General features: G+C 37.2%; 2 protein-coding genes across 4 annotated transcripts; both read right to left on the minus strand.

The window, feature by feature from the left end:
• Positions 1 to 3,598: 3,598 nt before the first annotated feature.
• Positions 3,599 to 11,037, minus strand: taf6l (TAF6-like RNA polymerase II, p300/CBP-associated factor (PCAF)-associated factor). 3 transcript variants are annotated; one of them, XM_042727125.1, is made up of 12 exons: positions 10,874 to 11,037; positions 10,570 to 10,748; positions 9,941 to 10,027; positions 9,666 to 9,816; positions 9,529 to 9,579; positions 9,308 to 9,402; positions 9,010 to 9,084; positions 7,101 to 7,321; positions 6,816 to 6,948; positions 6,598 to 6,726; positions 5,210 to 5,706; positions 3,599 to 4,298 (listed from the first exon to the last, which is right to left on the minus strand). In XM_042727125.1, the coding sequence occupies exons 2-12, from the start codon at positions 10,714 to 10,716 to the stop codon at positions 3,962 to 3,964; spliced, it is 1,923 nt and encodes a 640-aa protein (XP_042583059.1). In that variant the 5' UTR covers positions 10,717 to 10,748; positions 10,874 to 11,037; the 3' UTR covers positions 3,599 to 3,961. The 3 variants fall into 3 exon arrangements, with proteins under 3 accessions (XP_042583059.1, XP_042583061.1, XP_042583060.1); XM_042727127.1 differs by having other exon boundaries at positions 10,570 to 10,735; positions 10,874 to 11,020; XM_042727126.1 differs by lacking the exon at positions 10,874 to 11,037 and having other exon boundaries at positions 10,570 to 10,841.
• Positions 11,038 to 11,504: 467 nt separating this feature from the next.
• On the minus strand, positions 11,505 to 13,449 carry cth1 (cysteine three histidine 1). The gene is made up of 2 exons (XM_042727129.1): positions 13,236 to 13,449; positions 11,505 to 12,793 (listed from the first exon to the last, which is right to left on the minus strand). The coding sequence occupies exons 1-2, from the start codon at positions 13,242 to 13,244 to the stop codon at positions 11,819 to 11,821; spliced, it is 984 nt and encodes a 327-aa protein (XP_042583063.1). The 5' UTR covers positions 13,245 to 13,449; the 3' UTR covers positions 11,505 to 11,818.
• Between the last annotated feature and the right edge of the window lie 1,712 nt (positions 13,450 to 15,161).

Genomic DNA, 15,161 nt, shown 5'->3' on the forward strand with positions numbered 1-15,161 from the left:
TATTTTTTGGGCAGCTTATTAAACTACTGTTTAATTCAAGTGACTAAAATTGGGTTGAGGTTATGTTACCCAGCACTGCACCAGCATTTGGGGTCTAACTTTACTTCAGTCCTGACCTACATACAACTCTTCTAACCATATTAACAGACCTCAGAAGCAGCCGTTTCAGTAAAAACAACATTTAATACATATAAATGTAACCAGATTTTGAAGTTATGTGCTTTAATAAAAATACTATGTAATGTTCTGTTTATACTTAGGGACCAAAGTTATTGGGCTTTTTGTCTTCTATAAAAGCCAAAAATTGAAAGTGCAAAACAGTATACCTACATACAGTAAACATGATGGTATTTTCAATTAAAGGAAAACATTTTGTCTCACACACACAGACACACACACAACTATGCATTAAAAGTAATTAACTGAACATAAATGCACCCTCTGCTTCAGCACAACTAGGCAACAGCAGAATTGGACTGTAAAAGACTGAAGACCATAATAGAAGAATATGACCTCATTGCAAAGTAAGAGGTGGAGCCAGTGAAGTATGTTTATGTCAGACTGGCAGAGCCATCAGCACTGGGCACAGATTCTGAGTCACTGTCCCACACACATACACTCAAGCAGACACACACACACACACACCTGCTCCCTCACTGCTGCAACTGTGAAGAACATGTGAAACATGAGCATCTCAATTTGAATATTTTTATTGTAATAGGCTGCATACTTGACATACTTGAATGAATTTAAAAATCTTGATCATCAAATACATTTTGAATCATTAAATGATTTTGAAGATAAACTGTGTATGTATTGAATTTCTTTACAGAACTTAAATTGTAATGTATGTATTTACTTTTTAAATTGATGAATTTTAGAAGAAAAAAAAAACTGAAAAGAAAAAAGTATTTTAATATTTTACTCCCAGGATGTATCACGCACATTTGGTTGAGCTGTAATCTATGGTGTCTACTTTGAAAAAATATATGATCATTTTGGTCATTTTTTGGTCATTATACACTACTATTCAAAAGCTTGGGGTCAGTACTGCATTAAATTTGATCAAAAGTGACAGTAAATGCAGCTTAGCCATCACAGAAATAAATTACATTTCAAAGTATATTTTACAGTTAATTTAAATCTACAAGTTTAAAATTAAACTATTATTTATTTCAATAATAGTTCATAATATTACTGTACTTTTGGTAAAATAAGTAAAGGCTTGGTGAGCATAAGAGACTTTCTGCAAAAACATACCAACCCAAAACTTTTTTGGTATTATACCATGTTTTTATTTTTTAGTGTATATTTTAGCTTATTAATTAGAAATAAATATATTTATATATAAATATATCTTAGTGTTGTATTAGTAGTAACATTATTATTTGTTAGTTACCACCATTATATATATGGATTATATATATATATATAATCCAAACCCATATAGTCCAAACACTCACTACTTATACAATATTGTTTCTTTTTTTAATCAGTATCTAGTTTATAATGTAATATAAAAATCTATACATTTTATATGATTGAATAAATAACTAAAGTTTTGTATTTGTGTATGATATGTGTAGATTTAAATTTTAGGATTTCCATAAATATAAAATATCAAAAATATCATGCATTTACATACTTAATAAAAAAAGATATTCTTAATCCAACAAGTTTAAAAGATTGAATAAATAAAGTTTTGCACACTTAATCCAACAAGTTCAAAAGAATGAATGAATGAATGATTAAATAATAAATAAAGTTTTGTATTGACTCTTCACAATCCAAAGATTATTAAAGAAAAGGAACCATTCTCAGATATAATTTATTCTTCTTACAATGTCCAGTTTCATTGTATCAGTTATGGAGTGGAAGTGGATTGACACAGATGAAGGGGGAATATTTATAATAATTCATAATATAATAATTTATAATATAATAATATAAATATATAATATTTATAGTGAATGGGGAATATTTTCTTTGGTGGCTGCTATTGGTGTCAGGTCAAAGACTGGTGGCAGCTCTATTATTGTTGGAGAGGCAGGTAAGTCTGTGAAAGCAGGGGAGATGGTGGAATGGTGGGTGTAATGAGGTTCCTCCTCTGCACCTGTCATGTCTCCACTGAGCACAAGCTTCAGTGTTCCCACAAGTTCCCAGCAACTTTCCATAAACACAAGAAACACAATCAGTCCAACCATCAGGTAACCTGGAAAAAGAGGGTCTAAATTAGGGTTTCTTAAGAATTTATGAAAAGTAGATTTAAGACTTTAAGACCCTTTAAAGACCAAGTAAAGTAAATTTAAGTTAATATGGTCTCTAAATAAAACTTCAAAGTTTGAAAATAAAACTTTCTAAGAATCTCCACCACCACCACTTTTTTCTAATATTTTACTGACTAACTAACTAAAAGCTAAAGGCTTGGATATATCTCTACTCCCAACCACTACAATATACATAACTTACAGGAGGTTGCAAACTCCAGCCACTGACGTGTTGCTCAACTTTGTGTCCTGCTGGGTAGATAGTTAAGAATTCCTGTGGTGCTAAATGAGATAAAACAAAAATACAGCAACTCCAGGTAATTCCAGTCATTCTCCTGCAGGCAGAGGGCACCAGAAGGCAGAAGAAAGAACAATGTCGCTGTGCAAAAGGCCAGAACTCTGCAGTGCAGCAAGGTTGCTAGACACTCCACAGAAGACTTGAAGGCTGTGAATAGGGGTGTGTGTTACCAAGGGCAGGAGGGCATGAGTGAGGCTGGACAGCAGCAGCAGGGTGAAGGGCATTCCCACTAGACAGTACACAATACAGAACAACGGCCCTCATCCGAAAGAGGCACAGTGGTGCCATAACCTGCAAATATAGTAAAGTAAAGATACCACACTTTGAAGCTTGGTTATTACAGTTACTTACAGTAACTTATACCATAAAAAAAGTATTTGTTACTTGAAATACAAAAATCATAATAAATTGAAATAAAAATAATTTCAAATAACATTCAGCTAGTTGCCAAAGCAACATTTCTAATCATCTGAACTATAATAGTATATCAATGATACTAAAATAAAACTGCTTTAAAGATAGCTGTACTTTTTGACTCGTTTAGAAAGAGCCGGGTGGCCGCAGGGGAGACTCTCCCTCTGCCGGGGGCTCTTCGATGGTGGCGAGTGGGTTGAGCTTGAGCTTATTTCCATCTTCTTTCATCGGCTTCTTGCAGAGTCAGTGAAGAGATGATCCTCGCCGCTAAAGGAGAAGATTTTGATGAAATGGCGCTGTGAGCTGACTTATATAAGCTACACTGGAACAATTCTAAAACCTTTTTAAAAAAAATTAACAACTCCTTTAGAGTAATGCATTAAGCAATGTTTTTGGTAAATTAATTAAAGGGGGTCATGATGGGACTGTTTAGATTTGACATGCAGCTTATTATACCAGGACTAAGAAAATGAAAATCATTGGTATTACAAACAGACTGGGCAGTTCAAATACAAAATAATAAAGTATCACACGAGTGCATTACATAATGTATTTATTTTTACAGGCCTAAATCATTAAAAAAAAAAAAAAAAAAACATGTAAAAAAAAAAAAAAAAAAAAACATTTACTCATACATAAATACTCTAATAAACAAAGCAATCATATAGAAGTATCTGTTGAGCTTCATCCTGCTGTAAGTACTTTAAAAAATAAACTCTATTTGGTGTCAGGTTCTATTATACAATCTGCAATACAAACAGAAATTACTATAAGAGAATTCAAAGTTGATGCTACTGATCAGAATCAGTAGAGCTATAGCACAAAAATCCTGGATATTGATTCAAAACAATTTCCTCACAATAAAACTGTCTTGTTTGCGTAGAGCATATAAAACTGTTTATCTGTAATTACAAAGATTAGGGCCATTTGATGTCACTGTGATCATGTGTCTCTAAACATCACATACATCATCCATGGATTTTTAAAGCGGCAGGTGAAGTGAGTAATGGGAACACGTCCATCGGCGCACAGGTTTGCTGACTCTCCCTATGACCGGTAGCTTGTGGGCATAAGCACGAGGTGGGAGGGTAGTAAGAGGTGGAGTTGGAGTAAAGCTTGTCTGGAAGCGCCGTCCCAGACAGCGTCGCCCCATCTGCCGCCCGCCAATGATGAAAGAAAAAGCAGGAGGTCCAGCCTGAGGCAGCGGGAAGCGGGATTTAGGGAAAATGTCTCGGGATTGGCTGGTCGAACGACCAGGACGTGACGAAGATGACCTGGAACGTGAGACGGAAGATAAGGAGGAGGAGCGGGAAAGAGATCTGCAGACACGGGACAAAAAGACACCACCAGTTAGCAACACAAAACAAAATGTGATCATCATAACATGAACCGAGTTTTGCTAAACATTTTGGACAGTTCTAAATAGAAAGACTTGGGTCAGTATCATTTATGGCAGGGATTTAGTATTTTTCCCATTCATTTTCATCATATGGATTTTTAAAAAGTCTTTGTTGAAGCCATGTTCCAACCAGTTACAAGGTGAATCACAATATTACATTATTTGTATTTGAAAATTGGACAAAAAGACAAAGATACGAGACTAAATGGATTGAATAGTAGAAAAGAAAAAAAAAAACAATCCCATGAAACACTGCGAACGGCAATCAAAAAGAAATAAATAGAAGATTTGAAATGTAAAGATACATATAACCAATATATTTGAACAATGGAGGAAAAAACATGCCCTCTGCTTTCCTCATTCAATATTCCATTTCTCTCGGAAGTAAGTCAAAATACAGAAGTAAAATCGGTCGCAAACTTCCAGTTCACGCGGACTTTAACAATCTATGGAAACTTGTTTTCCACCACAGGATAAAAAACATAAAAGGTAATTGCGACTTCTTCATCTCACAATTTAGACTTTTTATAGTTTTATCTTTCTAGACTTTCTGTCTAGCAATTATAACACTTTTTCCAAAAAACTTAAATATTTTGTTTTTTTCCCTGTGTTAACATCATGTTTCTTTTGTTTTCTACAAAATTAAAAAAGTAATTGCAAATTTTATCTCAGAATTCGGACGTTTTTTCTCACAATTCACAATTTTTCAATTTTGAATTTTTTTCTCAGAATTGCAACGTTATATCTCTCACAATTCTGATTTTGTTTTTAACCTGTGGCAGGATCAATTCCCCTATGGAGAAAATTACTAGGATGTTGTTCCACTCCTACCTCCCTGGGACGGTAGCAGCCAGACTAGGTGGTTGTGGTTCCATACGAGGGCTTCCATCTTGTCGTGGGCTTATATTCATACTGGCAGTTAGCTGGGGCATTTTCCGTGTATTCTCAAGATTGGGGGCACTGCTTGCTGGCTCTTTCCTGCCCTCTAGTGGTTGGCAGGGACCTGGAGGTGGGGCACCACCTAGTGGCGGGTCAGTGCTGAAGCGTACAGCCAGACTGTCTCCAAAAAAGGAGTAGAGTTCACAGTACATGGCAGGAAGAGATACAGGAGTCCACTCTTCCCACTGACAGCCAGCTCCACCTGCTTGGAGATGGCTTGCAATACCAAGAGGGGGTTCTGAAAGAGGCTCGGGAGGTGGGCTGAGGCCAGGCGAGTTTTCTCTGAAGCCGACAGCCCCTGTGGTAGTGCCTGGTAGACCAGCACTGCTTCCTTCTGCTGCCAAGGTCAGACTGAGAGCCTTCATCTTCAGCAAACGCTCTACCGCCACCTTCAGGGAGGAAAGTAAAGTGGTCACTTGACTTCAGAGGTTTAGATAAGAGACATTTAGGCTGGGCTAATGAAGTGTTGGATGGAAGGTATGTGAATAATGAAAATGAAATTTCAATATAGCTTTTAAGCACTGCAATTTAATTAAATAAATATGTGCACATCTTGATCTTTGGTCTCACCATACAATCACAAAACAATTAACAATACACAACATCCAATAAATGCATCTAACCATACACAACATCCACAATGACAAAATTAAATATATACATTTCCTACCTCTTATTCAAAAGACTTATTGTATTTGGTACAAAGGTTTGTTTATATATTGCTTTCATTGCTTTTGGTGTTCTGTAACAACGACGTGATGGTAATAATTCAAAATCATGATTCAAGGGGTGTGTTGTGTCTCTCGTTATAATCAAAGCTTTTCTCTGAACAGCAGTTTGGTATAACTGAGCGACTGTCTTTTGCTTTAATCCTATAATTTTCCCAGCTACTCTTATAATTCTGTCTAATTTAACTTTATTCGCAGAAGTAACTCGTCCGAACCACACAGTTATATTATACCCTAAAACACTCTCAATTAAACCTGTATAAACTCTTTGCAACACAGCTTTGCTCACACAAAATTCTTTCAGTTTCCTTAGCAAGAATAGCCTTTGATTTGCTAGGAACACAAAATGCTCAAACCATCTTTCCAAACTTGCGATGAGGAGCTCTTATAAACCAGTTGTTGTTAACAAAAGAGCAGCTTTAAGGACTCTGTGGTTTCCAGCAAAATTAAATATGCTGACAAACATAGAACTTGAATAAATCAATACATTTATATCAGCATCCTGAAAAGAAACATATGCACCACAGTCATTGTCTAAAGTACTGTACTTACCAAAATGGCTCCATAGACTTTATGGCCGTCTGCTTTCACCTGAGCGTTGGACACGGAGTAATCATCTAACACCGCTTGTAGATTCGCCCAGTAGGCAGGGAGGTGAGGATACAGCACACGTTCAACAGCCTGTGTCAAAACACATACACACAAACAGTGTGATATTTAGTAGTAAAAAGCATATTTGTGTTTGTGGGTATTGTGCTGTCTGTGTTTACCTTCCAGCCGAGAGCATGCAGACCCACTACAGCTCCATAGTGGGAACAGAGAGGTCTAACCGGATCGGAGAGAACCTTCTGCAGAGACAGAAGGATCTGATGGTACAGCCCACTCACAAGATCACCATGTGTCCTACAAATCAACATGAAAAAGAAAAAAAAACAATCAGTCAGACTAGTGTTTGAACTGGATCGTTTGATTAAAGTTTCAGCTTACCAGAACACTTACTATAAAAGTTCATAATTTAACAAGTATTACTTTACTGTAGGATGCTAAAGAAATACCAGAAGATGTGGCTGAGCAGAAGGGCTGCATAGTCTCTCAGGGTCCAGTGGTCATTGAGGGGGTTGATGGAAGCAGCCAGAGGCTCCAGGATGCAGTACATGACACTGGACACCAGACTGCGCACGTATGAGCCCAGGTACAGGTACGGGTTCTGCACCAAACTCTTCACCATGTGCAGGAGTCTGTTCAACTGGTCCAGATCATGACTTACTGACTTTACCTAAGAAAGAGGAAAGAAAGACAATCATACAATATGAATCAAGGTGCACATTTTTACAGTAATTACAAAAAAGGGTCATATAAAGTAGAGCTGAAACAACTAATCGATTTAATCGATTAAAATCGATTATTAAAATAGTTGTCAACTAATTTAGTAATCGATTCGTTGCTAAATAATTTTTATTTGCCGTAAGCAGCTCATTTCGTGCATATTTTAAATCTGCGGTGACCAAAGTGTGGCAGTAATGAGCCACCGGAGGTTTTACTCAGCCAGTACAGCAGGAGAAGCACCGAATAGCCAATAGCTGGCCTCGTTTTATGTCACGTGCTTCCAGCACAGCGTCTCTGCAGCATTCAGCGTGATGGGTGAGGCAGGCGGCAGTGGAGTAAGCTCGAGAAAGAAAAAGAAAAAAGCGGAAGATAAAACTAATCGAACGAAGTCATCCAAAGTGTGGGAGCACTTTACTTTGAGCCTTCAAAAAAGAAGAGTAACCTGTAAACTGCGGCTGTTTTTTCTGCGGCAGGAAACATATCCTCTAAAAAGAGCAAGCCTAAGCCCTGAACATTTGGACATGTTGACCTTTTTGCACTGCAATGCAAAGTTTTTCTCAAATAATGAGTGAATAGTGTTCTGCCTCATTTCCCACAGGTAGTCGAATTCCTGTCAGTTCAGGCATAAGCTGTTTTGTTAACATTTTATCGCTTTATTACAGTTTTGAATTTTGCACTGTTAAAAGGACCACTACATATTTAAATCCGATGAAAATCACAGTGTGCAGACTTTTATTTGTGCAGATTCTGCAGTACAATGTTGTTTGCAAATGTTTAGTCGTAAAAGCTGATAACATTGCTTTTTAACAATTAACATTTAAAGCTTTGTCGTTTACCAGTTCATAATTCAGTCTTGCAGCATGACTGAATGAGAGAGGTTAATGTTTAAATGTATTTGAAATGCACTTTTTTTCTAAGTATTCACTGCTCTTTTTCACACAGCAGGTTTTTTGTGTGTGTCCAATTTTTTTTCTGGACAACCTTCTGATGGATTTTACTTTAAATTTTACTTTAAAATGTGAGTTCCATTCAGGTTTCATGCCATTGGCACTTTATTCGAAGGATTGTTTACAATTTCTCACCATAAGCTATAAAGCTGTTTCCCAGGTATAAGCTGTGTGTTTACAGGAAAAAAATAATAAAATGCAATTTACTGCAATTTTATTCTGTTTTATTCTTATTCTTTGTGAAAATATGTTCTGAAAGATTCCTTAATAAGCTTTGTTCGGGATGTTAAACTACTTTAGGAGCCCTAAGGACTGTCATGGTGAAAACATTACTTGAAACCTCCTTGTGAAATTTGCTAGAGTATGTATGGGTCAGTGTTTTTGATTGCAGAAGAGTTTGACAAAGGATAACCATCACATAATAAAACACAACTCCAGGTATGTTTTTGATGAGGATATGACAATGCAAAATGGTTAAAATCTCTAAAAAGTCTATGTTGAATGATAAAGACCCTTTGTTAATAATTTACTTGGGTGAAAAAAAATGGGCAAAACTAAAATATAAGTACATAAACCGATTCATCGATTAATCGTAAAAAGAATCGACCGATTAATCGATTAGCAAAATAATCGTTAGTTGCAGCCCTAATATAAAGAAATATTTGATTTTGCATGCCATGGACAAACTTACCCCACTGATGACATAAACAAAGTAAGGCAGGAGGGCAGCGATCTTTGAATTGGACTGGAGGTCTATCAAAGCCACCTAACGGAGAAAGAAAAACATTATTATACTAGCAAGAGAAAACACTAGACACATTAATAAAATAAATACACTACAGTTTGTCTGTGAACTATGGCTCTGTGTATTAAATGCCGCTCCATCTGAAAGCAGGTCATGGAGATTTATTACTTATCACAGAACTGGCTTTACTGATGAGATGCACGTGACAATCACATGCGATTTATCGTGCATCCCTAGTAAGTACCTTCATGAGATGTGGGTCCTCTCCTAAAATGGCTCGTGTTATTTGTTGGTAATACTTCAGCAGATCCTCTGATAGAGACTGAACAGCAGTGGGCACTAATAAGACAACACAAATAAACCAACACAGAATAGAGCTGGGTGAACTATTGAATACTTACAGTATGTTATTTTTACCAGATAAGTCAATTAAAATAAACAGAAATTAAGATATTTGAGGTTTACCTGTGCCTTGAGGTTCCAGGTTGCCTTTTCCATCAAGATATGACACATGCACTGCCAATGACACAAAGCAGACATGTCTTTTTTAAAAATGCAAGATAGTAAACTTGAAAACGTTACAGTAATAATACCCGCCATACCTCGAACCATCGTCTCTGCACAGCCTTTGGGGATGTTAGTAGCAAGTGCCAACTCAACCAGATTTATCTCCCGATCCTCAACAAAGAAAAGCTCTCCTTCCTTTAATGGACGGAACGGTAGGGCATCTTGTGCACCATAGCCACAAACAGTCTAAAAAAAAAAAAAAAACAGCAGCAGATGTAATGCTGTTCTACAGATGTTGAAGTGTAACAAACAAACACCACAATGCAAATTAACATTTAAAACTCTTTCAAACAGAATGACGAATATATACCTCAGTATTGCTCCACCGTAGCGCTCTGTTGAAGTCTTCCACGCTCAGCTTCCTTCTCTTTGCATGTCTCATGAACTGTGAGCTGTTCTGTAATGGAACAAAGAGATGAAATGTACAGACTTAATGGCACTTAATTATTACAAATGCTTTAGGAGAATATAAACATGGAGGCAAAATAACATCTACAAAACTTCAGCATGAAACATTTTATAAGACAGCAGCACAAATCAGCACAGCTTTAAAGCAATACTTAGGTGCATGTGAGCATGCATCTCTTATGCAGTAGTATCCATCAGCACAACAAAGAACAAGACATCTACATGTACAAGAGCATGAAATGCATTTGAGATAACAGTTATAATCTGAAATCTGGAATAACAGCACACATTACTATTGCTTTTAATAAGTAATAAGACGGGTGCATGTATGAGAGCATTCAATGCATGTACAATAATCAGTAAAAGCCTCTGAATGACAGTCGTGAATATTTAAGTGACTTGAATGGCCTTGCTGAGACAGTAGAACACATCAGAACAGCTTGCAGAGGACATTAAAACATAGCCATATACAGTAGCATGCAATGCATGAAATTATAATCTATATGGTGAAATCATGAAGTCGTATGTGACCTGTGTTGCCTCTCTGAGGCGGTAGCACACATCCTCCGCCAGCAGAGCTGCCACCTCCTCGCTGAGTTCCACTCCGGTGCTCTCGGCCATTAGTTTGATGGATTCTCGGGGCACCTCCGCGAAGCGCCGTTCCTCTCTCTCTGTCATCTTTACGTTAGTGAGATCACTAAATAAAGACGCTGTAAATTACATTAAAGATTTAGAGCTATAGCGAGAAGGTTGCGCGGCAGCCTCTTTTCAACTCTCTTTAGGCTCACTTAGCACGCTTGTAATCAAAAATGTGGCTAAAAAACATGCACCCTACCTTCCTGTTGACGATTGATGACGTATCAGTTCATATACACGTTACATTTATTTTATTATATTTTACCAGCGTTATATGCCTACATTAGCACAAGCAGCTAAGCTCTCCAGACAGCTTATACAGCACACTGTTGGTGAACTTGTGGGGACGCGCCTGATTGGCTTACAGGGTCTTAGTGCCGCGCATGCGCATGTATTCTGGGTTTAGGTATTTTGACTCATTTTAACGAATCGGTTCACGAAATTATCTTTTATGGTTTCCAAGATCAGTAAACAAAGACAGTGAGGAAAAATGAAAAACATTTTAGATATTTTTGTATCAATATTGATAGTTTGTGGTGTAAAAGGGTCTTAATACCATAGAATACTCAAAGCAGCCATAAGCACACATATATAATCATATTCCCTGACCCCACCCCCAAAAAAAAAAAAATTCAATCTGACATAGCCTCAGTCAATATTACGGTTAATTTTTTTTTTTACAGAATGTTGTTTACCTTATGTTAGTATTAAGTCATTTACCTTATGGACCAAAAAAAAAAAAAAAAAAAAAAAAAAAAAAAAAAAAACCTTGTCATTAGTTAGCGTTACAGTAAAAAAAAAAAATTAAAAAAAAAAAAAACCCAAACAAATCTTTTTAGGAGGTTTTATTGAGAGCAAAGGATGCTGATGTTTTTAAAATAATTTAAGTCATTAAAGTTTTAAAATCCGTAATTTAGAAACATACATAGTCAAATCCTTCATAAATACACCAGTAAAGTGGTCTCAATTTACACTTAAGGGGCTTCATTCAGTCAGTCAAAAATAAGTGGCCTCAGAAGTACAAGACAGACTTGAATTAAAAAAGGCAGTTAAAAATAGGTTGCAAAGAGACACTGTACACAACTAAATAAAAACTGTTAATATAAATTTGGCACAATACAGTCACAGTTAAAGCTCACAGCAGTTAGCTTCTTGGATCATCTTGCCACAGACTTAACAACAGTGGCTTATCCACAGCATCTTGAGGACCAGCATTGGTAACATTCTCCAGCTGCTGGAGCCGAAGGGCCAGGGGGAGCAGAAGGTCATTCAGATGTTGGCTGCTGAAGGTGAAAGCGTTGTTGGCTACTGCTTCTACCGATGGTGGTGTGACTGGACCAGAACCCTCAGGGTACACCGGCGAAGCCAACGCAGACGGAGGGGACGAGGACGGTGGAGATTGTGACGAGCACGCATCTGACACAGGTGAAAGAGATCCCCTATTGGTCATCTGATGAGGCCAGGATGTGTGGGTTGAGTTGACACCTTTGATCGAGTTGGGAAGCCCATGTTGGAATCGACAACGGGTGCCATAGAGACAGAAACCAAAAGCGCTGAAGGTGCGACAGAGGGCACCTCGAGGCTTCCACTCTTGGGACTGTGACATAGGTTGACAGGTTTGCTCTTCCTCTCCACCATCTGATTCTGAACCACCCTCCACATGCAGGAAGTGGCATCTGGTACCAAAGGGGCAAACCCCAAATGCACGAAAGGTACGGCAAGGCACGTTCCTGCACCGTTGACGGACAGGCCTCTGCTCTTTAAGGTTGTGCACAAAGAGACACCGTGTGCCATAGACACAGTAGCCAGCAGTGTGGTAGGTACGGCACAGCTCGGTTTTGTACTTGGGATGACGGGAGGGTACGTGGAGATCATGGAGTCCATGGGCGAACTGGCAGCGTTCGGCATACTTGCAGGTACCTGTCTCAGCATATCGGCTGCACAGTTCTGTCTTATAGCGGGTGGAGCAGAGCCAGGGCGTCATCGGGGGTGATGGGGACTCAACCAGGGGAAGCAAGGCCTTGGCAAGAGACAAGCTCCCACTGGCTAAACCCTCTTCAGGGAAGAAAGCCTCATTCAGGCCTTCAGTGGGGAACAGAAACAGGTTATCTGTACTAGTCTGGGAAGAGAGAGAAAAAGAAAAAAAAAACCATTTTAAACTCACCTACTCCCAAGATCATTTTTAAAAAGCATTTTTACCACTGTCTAGAAATCATAGTAAACTTTGTGAACTACTGCCTAGAAATCAAATATTTATGCATTTTTAGAAATAGTAAAAATTACACTGCCCAAAATCCATTAAAAAAAAAAAAAAAAAACACCACACACACACACACCACACACAATAACATTGCCTACATGTCAGGTCCAGTTACACCTTCTCATTTACCATGGCCTAAAATCACTATCAAGTTTACAACTTAAGTTAATAGAAATGGTAACACATTTCAGTGACTCGAAGTAAAAAGCTACTCTGTATTTTGTTACCCAAGACACTTTAATAATAATTAGACACAGATGTGGACAATAAGAGAATGAAATAGATGACAAGACAAGCTTACCTCAAACATTTTAGACAGCTTTACAAAACTCAACAGCAGCTTAACAAAACTTGGTTGGTTGTCGTTTAAAAAGTGACGCTAAACCCGACTGCACTCCGGACAAACACTTGACTCCGCTGCTCTATTCCAGATGAAAGACGCGGACTACACCCTGTGCCTGGCAAGTCCCACGTACCGAAAACTGTTCGCCCTGTTGTTTTAAAGCTGACCCGGATTCCGTTTCCGCGTCCCCTTTAAAATATGTATCAGCTGTGAAGCGTTCGAATCGTTGAACGTTCGAATCAGCCAATCAGGTTTGGCTTAGGTGCCCCTTAATCTAATTTGGAACTAGTCTGAACTAATGATGGGTTTGTCTGCTGTGGGTGTTTTGAATTTGATCAAATTGGGATATTGCCGGTGACTTGCAGGTTCTACTGGAATAAACATTTGACTAGTAGCTTGTTTTTCGACTTCAAAGGGCGAACTCCGAATATACACACAGGCCCATCCTGTATCAATTACCGCAGCACATCTCGAGTTGTTAATTGAGCGTTTGTCTGTGAAGTGCAGATCAGAGTCTTTGTATTATGCTTATTGTAAGGCTTTAGAGGAGGACATACATTTCCCACAAACAAGCAATGGACCATTGCAATCTTAAATTACGCCACTGACTTTAAAAGGAAACAACCAAATTTGGACATTTCAAACGATTTTATTAGCTATATTAAAAGTTATTAATATATATATATATATATACACACACACACATATTTGGATGTGAAAGTTTTGACTGATTGGACGAGTCTGGCCTTAAATCTAAGTAGAATTTTATATTAATGTGCTTATGGCAAGCCGTTTTAACATTTGATCTATAAACCGCACTAGTACCTAATTTATGTTACTAGTACTTGTTTTTTAGATACTAGTATCTTTTCCATTAAGTACTAGCACTTATTCATTAACTACTAGTTCTTATGTTTTAGGTAGTGTCTTTTGTAAAGTTAGTACATATTCATTAGATACTAGTGCTTATTTATTAGGTACCACTATGTACATAGTCATTGGATACTAGTACATATTATTTAGATACTAGTACTTATTTATTAGATACTAGTACTTATTCATTAGGTACTACTGCTTATTCGAAATGTTACTAGTATGATTTTTTATTTTACTAGTAAATTTTTTAATTGAACTCTACTGTAGCCATTTGGACTAGTGATAACATAAGACGAGTTAAAAAGCAGATCTGGCTAGTAACATAAGAATTGATACTAGTAGTAATTACAAAAGATACTAGTGTCTAATAAATAAGTACTAGTGCCCAATTAATAACTACAAGTATCTATTAAATAGGTACTAGTATCTAATGAATGCTTGCTAGTAATATTTAAGTAGATACTAGTCAATATTGCAATAACTAATATTCAGAAATTAAAAGATGATATAAAGAACAGAATACTACCACCTGTTCATTTGGAGATATCTTCAACCTCATAAAGAACTAGTGAGAATGTATTTGGAGATATCTTAATTCACGGATCTTTACATAAACATGAGTACCTCTCAACCGTCCAATCAGAGTCCACATGACAATACAATACATTAATATGCTGAATAAATTTGATTGTTAAGTAGGGCTAACTGGCTTTGTATGTTAGCCTATCTTGCTTATTGGTGACCATGAAAAAAACAAAACCTGTTGTCCAAATTATTATTACAATAATTTTTGGCCTTTTTCCCAAATAAAGAAAATGTTTGTCTGAAAACCATAAGGTTTGGATTTTGTGTGCCCTGTACAGAACATTAATGTAAAAACATTCAGCGTCTACAGCACCAGTATGCCCTGTACAGAATATCAGGATATATCTGGTCTAAATAGTAGCAACTAAAAAAATAAGAACTAGTTCTATTTTTTCTTAAAAAGAAGAGTATAATGAAAGATAA

This window comes from Cyprinus carpio, chromosome B7 (genome assembly GCF_018340385.1).
Source record: "Cyprinus carpio isolate SPL01 chromosome B7, ASM1834038v1, whole genome shotgun sequence".
In the NCBI taxonomy this organism is placed as follows: domain Eukaryota; kingdom Metazoa; phylum Chordata; class Actinopteri; order Cypriniformes; family Cyprinidae; genus Cyprinus; species Cyprinus carpio.

Excerpts from the sequence above, each read along its gene's own strand:
- taf6l (XM_042727125.1), bottom strand. The coding sequence starts at position 10,716 with ATGACAGAGAGAGAGGAACGGCGCTTCGCGGAGGTGCCCCGAGAATCC. Across the intron at positions 7,322-9,009 it reads TTGTTTATGTCATCAGTGGG|GTAAAGTCAGTAAGTCATGA; the intron begins GTAAGTTTGTCC and ends CCTCTTTCTTAG. Across the intron at positions 5,707-6,597 it reads AAGTCTATGGAGCCATTTTG|GTGGCGGTAGAGCGTTTGCT; the intron begins GTAAGTACAGTA and ends TCCTCCCTGAAG.